Genomic DNA, 11,701 nt, shown 5'->3' with positions numbered 1-11,701 from the left:
TTCTGATCAAAGCTTATCAAATGTCTGGGTTCCTGCTAGGGAACAGGATGGTGTTTACAGACAAGAGAAAGAACAGAGTGGCAGCAGGAGATGAGGGGGGTGCTAAGAGTGGAGCAGTGGGTCTGGGGCGGAGAACAAGGCTGGGAGGTGCAGCCTCTTGAAGTATGAGACAGAGATGCAGTCACAGAGAGTTCTAGGTATCCGCATCAAAAAGCATAGTTACAGGCAGGCACACTTAGAGACAGAGAGAGAGACAGAGACCCTTGCTACATATACCCAAGCTCATCTCAGCATCTCTCACAAGCGCTGAGGAGCACTGGGGCACAGGATGTGTAGTCTGTCTCCATGGTGGCTGGAGATTGTGAGAATCAAAGACCTCTCTCTGGGGCCTCCCAGGCTCAGCGGAAATATGAGCTCCAAGCCCTCAGCAGAGGCAAACAAGCAGCTGGAAAACCTTAGCCTTTGGTGAGCCCTGGGCCCAGAAGTGGCCGAGAAGAGAAAGTCTTGTCTTCCAACAGATCTAGGGAATAGGGGGTCTGGGGTGGAGGAGGTGCAGGCTTAGAAGGAGGGTAGAAAATGCCCACCCTGAGAAAGGGGAGGATTTGGGCTCGAAAGACAATAGCCTACCATGAAAGGAGGCAAGGAAAGAGGCAAACTCTAAGCCATAAAGTCCTTCCTCCCTCCCCCACAACCTGTCTAGAATCCATTATCTATCTTTCTCTCCTCCATGCTGCCCCAGGCCCCATTCTCAGTACTCTACCAATTTTACAAATGACCTACTTCCAACCCTTCTCAACTCTCATTTATTCATTTGGCAAATATTCATTCAGTGTCCACTATGTGCAAGTCTTTGTGTACCTACATATTCAACCTCCTCTTGTTTAGAATAGCTGTAATGTTTATTTTATTTCTTTAAATTTTTATTGAAGTATTTTGATTTTATATCGTGTTCATTTCCCAATATAGCTCTTCCATTCCCCCCCACAGAGAACCATCCTTTATAATAAAAAATGATAAATAGAGGAAAAAAGCAGTTTTGAAAAACTAACCAAGCTGTCTATTATGTACAATAATGTATCAAAAGTCTCCCAGTTCTGCAAAGAAAGTAAGGAAGAACATTCTCATATCTCTTCTTTGAGGTCAAGTTTTATCATTATAATTACATAGCAATAAGGTTCTTTTCTTTATTCTTTTCCTTTATGTTGTTGCGATCACTGGGTATATCCCTTTCCCAATTCTGCTTACCCTAATTTGCATGAGTTCTTTATCTTTGTATACTTCACATGCGTAATTTCTTACAGTATAGTAACATTCCATTATATTTATGTACCACGATTTATTTAACCATTCCTTAATTATAATGCATCGACTTTGTTGGCAGTTTCCATTAAGGGGTAAAGAAGGTAGATGGTAGTTTGTAGTTGTGTATGAGATGTATGCAATAGTTGTTTTTTTTTATTATTAAAGTTTTTTATTTTCGAAACATATGCATGGATAATTTTTCAATATTGATTCTTGCATAGCCTTGTGTTCCAAATTTTCCCTTCCTCCTTCCTATCTCCTCTCCTAGATGGCAAATAATTCAATATATGTTATACATGTTAAAATATTTGTTAAAATCCACTATTTGTAAACATATTTGTACAATTATCTTGCTACACAAGAAAGATTAGATCAAAAAGGAAAGAAAATGAATAAGAAAACAAAATGCAAATGAATAATAACAAAAAGAGTGAGAATGTTATGTTATGATCCACACTAAATTCCCACAGTTCTCTTCTGGGTGCAGATGGCTCTCTTTATCATGAGATCATTGGAACTGACCTCAATCATCTCATTGTTGAAAAGAGCCACATCCTTCAGAATTGATCATTGTATAATATTGATGTTGCTCTATATAATGATCTCCTGGTTCTGCTTATTTCACTCAGCATCAGTTCCTATAAGTTTTTCTAGGCCTCTCTAAAATCATCCTCCTGATCATTTCTTATAGAACAATAATATTCCATAACATTCATATACCATAACTTATTTAGCTATTCTCCACCTAATAGGCATCCACTCAGTTTCCAGTTTCTTGCTGCTATAAAAAGGGCTGCCACAGACATTTTTCCACATGTGGTTCCCTTTCCTAATAGGAGTTCTTTAATGCCAAGCAAGGCTAGGTACCAGCAGTGTCGGTGCCAAAGGTTTGATTTGATAGCAAAGTCAAAGGTGCCTAAGACACCTTTGCCACCTCCCATTCTGCCCTATTATAGGCTTGTTTCCTTGTTAAATTTTTCTCCAGGTTCATAAATAGTCTAACAGATATGAATCATAGTTAATGACCACATACTTTAAATTAGAATCACATATTAAAATATGGTATGTCAGGTCACAGTAGAACTTGAAGCAGTGAGAGGGAAAACTTCTTTGGTTTATTATTCCTTTCTTTCATTTTTACTAGTTGGTGGGGAAAAGAGAAGCAGAAAAGTTGGAGAAATGAGTGATGGGTTAGGGGTCCTGTTTACCAAACTCTGAAGTTGCTGGTTCTCAGTGAGCTCACTTCTTTATTCATTCCCAGTCTCACTTTGCTACTTTGGGTAGCATGAAAGCCAGTATACTTGTCACAATTCCGCCTGCTTGGCAAAGAGAACCATGATCCACATTTCCTTCTCTGATTCTCCACATGACTTCTCCCTAGAAAGGAGTTCCTTCAAAGCCAAAAGTCCCTCACCCCAAACTTAGGGAACTCTCAATAATGCTTATACTACTCCTGCTACAAACATCAAATTTCTGTGGTATGATCAGTTCCTTTTTTCAGCTTCCTCCTCAACCCAGCTGGCTGTCTTAGTCCCTTAGCACCTTTTTGGAGAAGTGTGAAGGAAATGGTCTACATAGAATCATAGAATTTAGAGCTTAAAAGGATTTTTATATATAATCTAGTCCAACCCTCCTCATTTTTATAGATGAGAATTCTGAAATTCAATTACTTGGTCAAGGCCACACAGGTTAATTAGTACACAATACTATAATTTGAACTCATACCCCCTACATACAAATCTGGTTCTTTTTCCACCACACAAAATTCCCTCTTAATGTGCTCATTGTTTCTTCACATATCAGGACAGAGCTAGTTCTCCATGTCAAGTGCATTCTTAATGTTCTGTGATCCATAAAGAATAATCGGAAACCCATTTCTCTTATTCTAGAGTTTGGAAAGCAGAAACCACTGATTTCCTCCTTCTTGTTATGTTCTTATGACCTTTCTTTTCCCCCCAATCCTGGTACATGCTACTTCTTTCCTAGAACTTAGGAAAGTAAGGATGGTGAAATTCTGGGGGGTGGGAAAAGGAAGGGGTCTATTAAAGAAACGCAGAGGTTATTAGGAGGTTATAAAAGCGGAATATAGGAGTGGTGGGAGTGGAAAATGGGCATGGTTGAAAGGGATCCTTTCTCTTAGGATATTGATCTGGCTACCCTTGTGTTTGTGTGTGTGTGTATGTGTGTGTGTGCCCACTTTAGATCTCTGGCTGCCAAAAGTATCTTTTTAAAGTGATGTGCACTATCAGCCAAAACCTTTTAGCTGGTTTTGTTTAACTCTTTGGGGGGGAGTAGACTCTAAGTGCTTGTTCACTGGGATGCATTTGCTATGTCGAAACAAAACAAAAAATTTTAAAAAAGAAAAATTAAGGGCTGCTGGGTGGCTCAGTGGATAGAGCACCAGCCCTGAAGTCAGGAGAACCTGAGTTCAAATCTGACCTCAGACATTTAACATTTCCTATCTGTGGGACCCTAGGCAAGTCACTCAACTCCACTTGCCTCAGCAAAAACAAACAAACTACAACAATAACAACAAAAAACAAGAAAAAATAATCTTTTAAAAATATTCTAAGTTAGCAAGCTTCTATTTTTCTCCCTCCTCATCCTTTTTTTTTTTTTTTAAACAAAATCCTTGTAACAAATATAAATAGTTATGAAAAACAAATTTCCTCATTGGCAATGTCTAAAAATTTATGTCTCATTATACAATTTGAATTCATTACTTCTCTGACAAGAAGTAAGTAGTATGCTTTGTCATCCATCCTTAGGCATCACAGCTGGTCATTTCGTTGAATGGGGTTCTTAAGTCTCTCAAGGTTATGTTTCTTTATAATGCTGTTATTATATAAGTTGTTTTCTGGTTCCTTTCATTTCATTCAAAAATAATGATAGCTAACATTTATATAGCACTTTAAGTTTTACAAACATTATTTCATTTTTATCCTCACAACAATTCTGGGAGGAAGTAGTATTATTGCCCCCATTTTATAGCCAAGAAAACTGAGGCAGGCAGAAGTTATGTAACTAATAAGTGTCCAAGTCCAGTGCTCTATCCACTGTGTAACCTAGCTGTCTCTCAGAGTGAAGAAAAATACAACAAAATTTCTTCGAAACCATCCTTTTGGTCATTTCTATGGCATTACATTATATTCATTCATATTTATTTAGCTATTCTCTAATTGAGGGGGGCCCCTTTAGTTTTCAACTTTTTGCTACTACAATTAAATTTGCTACAAACAATTAATTATAAATGTTTTTATGCACATGTCCTTTAGGAGAAATTAATCTTATTAAAGAACATTTATGTTCAATTTTTTTCCCTATATAAATACCTTCAATGGTGTTCATTGGGATGCATTTGCTATGTCAAAACAAAACAAAAAATTTTAAAAAAGAAAAATTAGGGGCAGCTAGGTGGCTCAGTGGATCCCTATTGGGAATGATATGTTCAGTACATGGTAAAAATGAAACTAATTATTGTGACATTCAAAGTCCACCACAATATGATTGACATCTCCCTCTCTGATCTTATTTCTTATTTCAGCCTTAGATAAACTAACCACTCCAGCCAGACTTATGTCTTCACGGTTCTCAAAATTTTACTTTTGTATTCACTCTTTCCATCTTTGCACATGATGTTTTTAAAATGCTTTGTGAATTTTGAAGGGAGAGGTGAGGACTGGACCTGTAATTTTATTGGTGCAGGAAAATCTCAGGTGAGGAAAATCCTTGCAACAGATCGGGTCAGTATTGAAAGGTTACTTAAGGGATAAACCCAAGGCTATCCAGCCATGTCTTTCTGGCTTTGAGGCCAGATACTTAATCTTTATATCACATGGTTTCTAAATGTTAACTTACTACTGCTGGTGTTGCTAATGCTACTACAGACCTGGAGTACTCTAAACCTCTATTTCCTGTTCATAAAGGATTTTTTTCTTTTAATGATGTAATATAATCGTAAATTGCAAGAAATTAATAGTATTAACACAAGAATAAACAAAATTGTGTGTTATCTATGTACATTAACTAACTTAGCTGCTTTATAAAAAAAATAATACAATATATTTCTGTCAAATTTTACACAAAACCTATTTACAGGTGAATATACAGCATTAAAAAATTGTGGCTGACATTAAGAATGACTTTTTGGTAGTAAGTCTGTTGCATAATATTGAATAAGACATGCTTCATTACATCAGGATTAGAGTGGGATAGAAGAGAAAAAAAAAACAAAAACAAAAACCCTAGAACAAAAACAAGAAAAACCATAAAACCTTTCAATCAGTTAGGAATAGAGCCCTAAAAGGAACTGAAAACTGAGTGGATGCCCCTCAGTTGGGTAAGCCTTGAATAAATTATGATAGTATATGAATATTATGAAATATTATTGTTTGATAAACGATCAGCAAGATGATTCAGAAAGACCTGGAAAGACTTACATGAACTGATGCTAAATGAAGTGAGTAGAACCAAGTGAACATTGTACACAGCAACAAGATTATACAATGATCAATTCTGATGGAAGTGGATCTTTTCAACAATAAGGTGATTCAGGGCAATTCTAAATCTAGAGAGAGAACTACAGGTACTGAATGTAAATCACAACATAGGATATTCACCTATTTTGTTGTTGTTGTTTGTTTTTTCTCTCTTTTTTTCTTTTTGATCTGATTTTTCTTGTGCAGCATAATGTAGAACTATGTTTAGAAGACTTTTTTTTTTTGTTTTTTGTTTTTTAAGGAGGGGTTAGCTAGTTGGTGCAGTAGATACAGCATCAGCCCTGAAGTCAGGAAGATCTGAGTTCAAACCTGACCTCAAACACTTAACACTTTCTAGCTGTATGACCCTGGTTAAGTCACTTAACCCCAATGGCCTCAAGGGAGGAAAAAAGGAATAGAGACCGGATATGAATTCCCAAAAGCTCAGTCTCTAAATCAAGTACAATATTTCTCATTTATGGCAAATAGGAGAATGCACTTGAGAAATGAGCCATTGGTTTATAAAACATTATGAATGACTGAAATGACTGAAAAAAATGATGTATGATGGTAAAGAGCTCTGATATTGAGATATTCAGATCTTAGTGTCTGGTACAAAAATGTAGCCCAAATTATGAGGGAAGGTGATATGAATCTTCATATTTGCTCAATTCAAAAACTCAGATTTTCTAAAAAAAAAAAAAAAAAAAAAAAAAAAAAGTGAAGGTTTGCCAAGAATGGCCGTTTCCAACCTCCATGGTTTAAACTTCCCAGAATATTCTAATAGGTCATAAAGGTAGACTTTCTTTGTTTCAAATGAGGAGCTAATAATTCTGATTTGTTATATGATCTGATCATTATATGAGATAATCAATCCAAATAATTCACATTGGGAGGCAAGGGGTTTAGTTTCTTCATGCCTTGAAAAATCAGCTCATGAAAAAAATAGTTTGAAGTTATCAAATGACCATAAGAAATTGTTCAGTTTTTATATTTCAAAGGAAGTGATTAATAAAGAAAATACCCTAATTACAATCCCTGTTTTCATCAAACAAAAGAATAAAACAAAAAGATATCCACAAAGTTTAGTTGCCATTTTCTCTGTTAAGCCCTTCCTGTTCCTCACTCCATTACCATTTCTTTCTCCTTTGAACTTCCATTTTTATCTTAATGCCTCTTCATTACTCATTTTCACTTAGGGCATATGGTATGAAGCTGGAAGGGAGAGCTAACATATTGAACAACAGAGGATCCATAAAGATCTCCATAGGGAGGTTGATAGACCAAATTTAATATTTAATAGAGATAACTTTAAAGCATTAAATATAAGTTAAAAATAACTTGCCAAGTATAAGATGGGGACACATGGCAAGACAATATTTTTAAATGAAAAAAGATTTGGGTTTTTAAAGGGCAATAAGCTTTGTCTATAGTAAAAGAAACAAAGGGTCTAGAATGAAGAGGGTGATAGGCACAAAGTACCCCAGACAGTCAGTCATCAAAACCCATTTATTTAGTACTTCCTGTGTGTTAGGTAACTCAGTAGATAAAGCTTTGGGCCCAGAGTCAAGAAGACCTGAGTTCAAATGCAGTCTCCAACACTTGCAAGCTCTGTGACCATAGGCAAGTCAACCTCCCTTTGCAGTAATCCACTGGAGAAGCAACTGGTAAACTACTCTAGTATTTTTGCCAAGAGAAGCTCATGAACAGAATAGTCTACAGGATAATGAAGAGTCAGACATGATTTAACAATAATGTGCTAGGCTCTGGGGAGACAGAGGCAAAAATTGTGTCTGTCTTCAAATGAAGGAGATGATATGTAGATAACTATATGTAAAAGATCTAGAATATTGCTTTTCATTTTGAGTATTATCTTTTTTATCATTTCTTAAACATCCATTTTTAATTTTAAAATTAATTTTTTTTAAATCTGTGATTTCATTAGCTTAAGAAATTCTTGGAGAAAGAAACTCCTCTTCCAATGCAGATCAGCAACTGTTTTACAAATTATAGTCACAGAGAGTCTTTGGGGACACTGAGAAGATACATGATTTGCCCAGGAGCCCATAACCAACCAGTGCATGTGGGAGGTGGGACTTGAACTCAGAGCTTTCTGATCCATCTAGCTTTCTCTCCATTACTCCATTCTGCCTCTGCTGGGCACCACATTTGAAAGAGGAATATCGACAAACTGCAGCACAAGGGAGGAGGGTGACCTAGATGGTAAGGTCACTGATGAACTTGCTATTTGTGGATTGCTTGAAAGAATTGGAAATATCTTAGCTTGGAGCTGTGACAATATGGACACTTCAAATATTTGAAAAACCATGAAAGAAGAATTAGATTTGTTCTAAATGCCTCTAAAGTCCCTCCCCACTCTTAATCTTTGATTCCATGAAGGAGAATCAAAGGATGAAACCTGCCTAGAGGCAGATTTTGACTTGATTTAAGTAAATATTTCATACTTACAAGTTCCTGAAGTAAAATTTTATTCATTTTATCCCCTGTAGTGACTAATTCAATGGCCTCCACATAATAGCTGCTCTGTTGAATCTGACACTTAGTGGTTTTCTTGGCAAAGCTACTGCAGTGGTTTGCCATTTTCTTCTCATTTTACAGAGGAGGAAAATGAGACAAACAGGGTTAATTGACTTGCCCAGGGTCACACAGTTAAATAATCATCTGAGGTCAGATTTGAGACCATGATGATGAGTTTCTGATTCCATGCCCATTGCTCTATCCCCTGCATGTTGAGTGACTGAATTCTCTTGAATCCTCAGAATCACAAGGAAGAGACCTCATTCCCCCAGGGTTCTGACCAGTTTATCCGGGACTTTCTTATGACTCTAGCATCTCTCAGAGGAGATCTGGCACCTCATTTCCTTCACAAGGCCAGTATGGATGGAGGAACTTCCTTTGCAACCTTGCTCCTGGCTCTGCAGTTGGGTGAGTGATCATCCTTGAGTTTGGGGGCTGGGGTGGCAGAGGAGCCGGATCTCATTGATGGAGGAAATAAAAGTCAACAAGTGGGCCTGCTGCTGGCCCTCACCTACTTGTTCTCTATTTCTGGAATCCAGTTCTATTGCCTGCCATGACCAGTGAAAAGGAGCTGATACTGGGTGAGGCTGGGGATCAGGCCAAATTGCCTTGCAAGGCTTCAAAGAAAGAAAATATGGACTTTACTTGGAAACAACAGGACCAACTTATTATTATGAGGGGCTTCAGAAAAAGTTCACCACCAAGAGTGATAGGTAAGTATAGTCCATAGTCTTGGGCCTCCTAAAACTTTGACTTTACACAGACTGGGTCTGATCTTGAGGCCTAATTACCAAAAGGCCATTTTTTTCCTTTTAGCTCTCTGCCCCAACTTGGAGTTTCTCCAGGAAAATTTACAAATATAACTTATGAATAGATTTCCCTAAATGTGGACAACAGTGTTCCCAGCTTCCAAACAAAGCATTGACTGTAACAAATGCATATCATATATCATTGATTTCATTCTATGGAAAATGGGATTCAATGGTACCAAAAAAAACCCAGCTGGAACTCCTAAGCATCTACAGAAATACATAAAGCACTCACAATGGTTTCAACATTCTAATGAATGCCTCTTAGCCTTATAGAAACCTTCAAAGGACTTGGATTCTTGTGGAAGGGAAATGAACTGTAATGGTGACACTACTTTCCATTACCCAGATAAATCACTCAAACTATGGAGACTGGTAAGGTTCAGATTTCTTGCCCCTCCCCAGATGCTATTATGTGCTTTAATATGTCATCCAGGAATTCTGCTGCAATTCTCTTCTTACTCTAGAAGGTCCAATGACTGAATTCTCAAACTTGGGGGAGTTACCCAGGAGCTAACACTAAGACTGCTCTCTCTGAAATTAATAGTGAGATCTTAATTTATAAATCTGATGTTTTTTTTCCCTAAGTCTTCATCTATCTTGACCCTTACATTTGACACTATAACCACCCATTCTTCCTAGATACTCTTTCTTTGAGTTTTCATGATATTTTTGATTTTCCTCCTATCTATCTGAATATTCCTCAATCATTCTCAGAATATTGTCATTAGCACATCAGGCTCTATGTATATCTCCAGGCTTTCTACTAAGACCTTTTATTATTATATCTCTTTATATATATGTTCAGTGAGTTCATCAACTTCTGAGAGGGCTTAATTATCATCTCTATGTAGATAACTTACCAATCTACATATTTAACTGTAGCTTGTTTCCTGAATTGTAAAGTACAGGACTAGCTCCCTAGAGGCCTCGGGGTTGGCCAGAATCAGGATGAATTAAAGTCTTGGTCTTTAGGGGGAGAAGTTAAGAACACAAGCAAGCAGAATCCTCGATTCTGGAGTCCAGAGTCACCAACCTCTCTCCTCCTCCTCCTGCTGCCAAGTGAAGCTGCCCTCTCTCCTTCTTCCCTCCAATCCTTGCCTATGATTATCTTAATACCAAACATTCAGCAAGCACCAACGGTGAGAAGAGCCATTTATCCAAATAGATACTAATAGAATCATTGTCTCCCATTGAATAGGTAATTAGCCTTAAGTGCTCAGTTGTCTGATTCAAGCACACCTTTTTGGAGTTTCAGCCCTCTATACGGACCTCTAGTCCAGAACTACCAACTGGATAATCCTAAAGATTTTTCAACCTCAAAATGTCTGAAACAGAACTCATTATCTCCCCCCACCAAACTGCCCCTCATATTGATTTTTTTTTCCTGTGCAGGATAACACCTTTCTTCTAGTCTTTTAAATTTATAACCTCAACACTATTCTCAATCCCTTTTTCTCTTTCATCCTGCAAGTTGCCAAATCTTGCCATTTCTACCTCATTTCATGACTCTGATGAACTTTTCTCTTTACTTACACAATTCAGATCCTTATTATCCCTTACATAGATTGTAACATCTTTCTATTTTATATCCCAGGTGCAGTTTTTTCTTGTTTCAAAATTATTAATATGTACTTTTTTGTATAATAAAGCAAGTTTTATACTAGATACTATGGAGAGAGATTGAGAAAAAAGAATGCATGGAGTCTGTATTGGGTAACTTAGAGTCTTGTGGGAATTATCTTTCTATTCATATCACTCTGGCCTCAAAATAACTCTGGCAAAGAAACCTCCCTAACTAACTTTGTCTGGTTCTGATTGCATCATTAAATACTCCTGGTCATCTGGTATAGATTTCCATAGCTTGCTTTATGGGTTAAAAACTATGACAATGACAACTCTAAGGAATTCTCCTATTAGTTTGCCATACTAGAATTATTATCAAACTGAATCTTGTTTGAAACATAGGATTGCCAAATGAAAGTTTACAAGTCTATGTTAAGAGAGATTTTTATGAGTTTTGGTGGAATTTCACGGAAATTCCACATCAGCATTGATCTCTCCTTGGCCAGTCACTTAAACATCTCATTTCTCTAAAAAAAAGTCTCTAAATATATACTAAAGAGTAGTTCCTTGCTAGCAACCCCTTATGTGGATAGAATTGAAAATTTAGTGGGGAAAAGAGTCTCTCAGAGCTAGAATAGCACCTTAAATTCACCCTAAAAGGTTGTTGGACTAGATGGCCTCTCTGATCCCTTCTAGATATAACCTAATGATCCTAAAGTAATGAGGATCATCAGATAGTCACCTCTTTTCACCACCCATTTATTGCATTAGAGCCAGGTCACAGGCTCAACACCATCCATTTTCCATGGGATATTCATAAGCTTTCTAAGAGATAACTTCCTGCTGGTCAGCCAGCACCCAGATCCAGAAGCACTAATCTCTTGAATTCATGAAGTTGTTTCCAAGGGTAGAAATATCCATCTCAGGATTGTTCTTTGATCACTTGTGCTCAGGGAAAGAAATACAAATCGAAGAGACATCCAAGCACATGAGAGCTAATCTCAAACT

General features: G+C 37.1%; 1 protein-coding gene across 4 annotated transcripts in view; it reads left to right on the top strand.

Moving 5' to 3' along the window:
* The window catches only part of CD4 (CD4 molecule), a 35,093-nt gene that overhangs the window by 4,050 nt on the left and 19,342 nt on the right, over positions 1 to 11,701 (top strand). For 2 of the 4 annotated variants that reach the window (XM_023504527.2, XM_031937702.1), the window contains exons 2-3: positions 8,561 to 8,726; positions 8,858 to 9,031. In XM_023504527.2, the coding sequence (XP_023360295.1) occupies positions 8,621 to 8,726; positions 8,858 to 9,031 (280 nt within the window). In that variant the 5' untranslated portion in view covers positions 8,561 to 8,620. Of the gene's footprint in view, positions 1 to 8,558; positions 8,727 to 8,857; positions 9,032 to 11,701 lie in introns of all 4 variants that reach the window. The other 2 variants (XM_023504528.2, NM_001308980.1) reach the window with 2 other exon arrangements.

The sequence above is a fragment of the Sarcophilus harrisii genome, chromosome 5, assembly GCF_902635505.1.
Source record: "Sarcophilus harrisii chromosome 5, mSarHar1.11, whole genome shotgun sequence".
Classification (NCBI taxonomy): Eukaryota; Metazoa; Chordata; class Mammalia; order Dasyuromorphia; family Dasyuridae; genus Sarcophilus; species Sarcophilus harrisii.
Note: the sequence above shows the minus strand (reverse complement) of the source record. Positions and strands in the feature narration are given on the sequence as shown.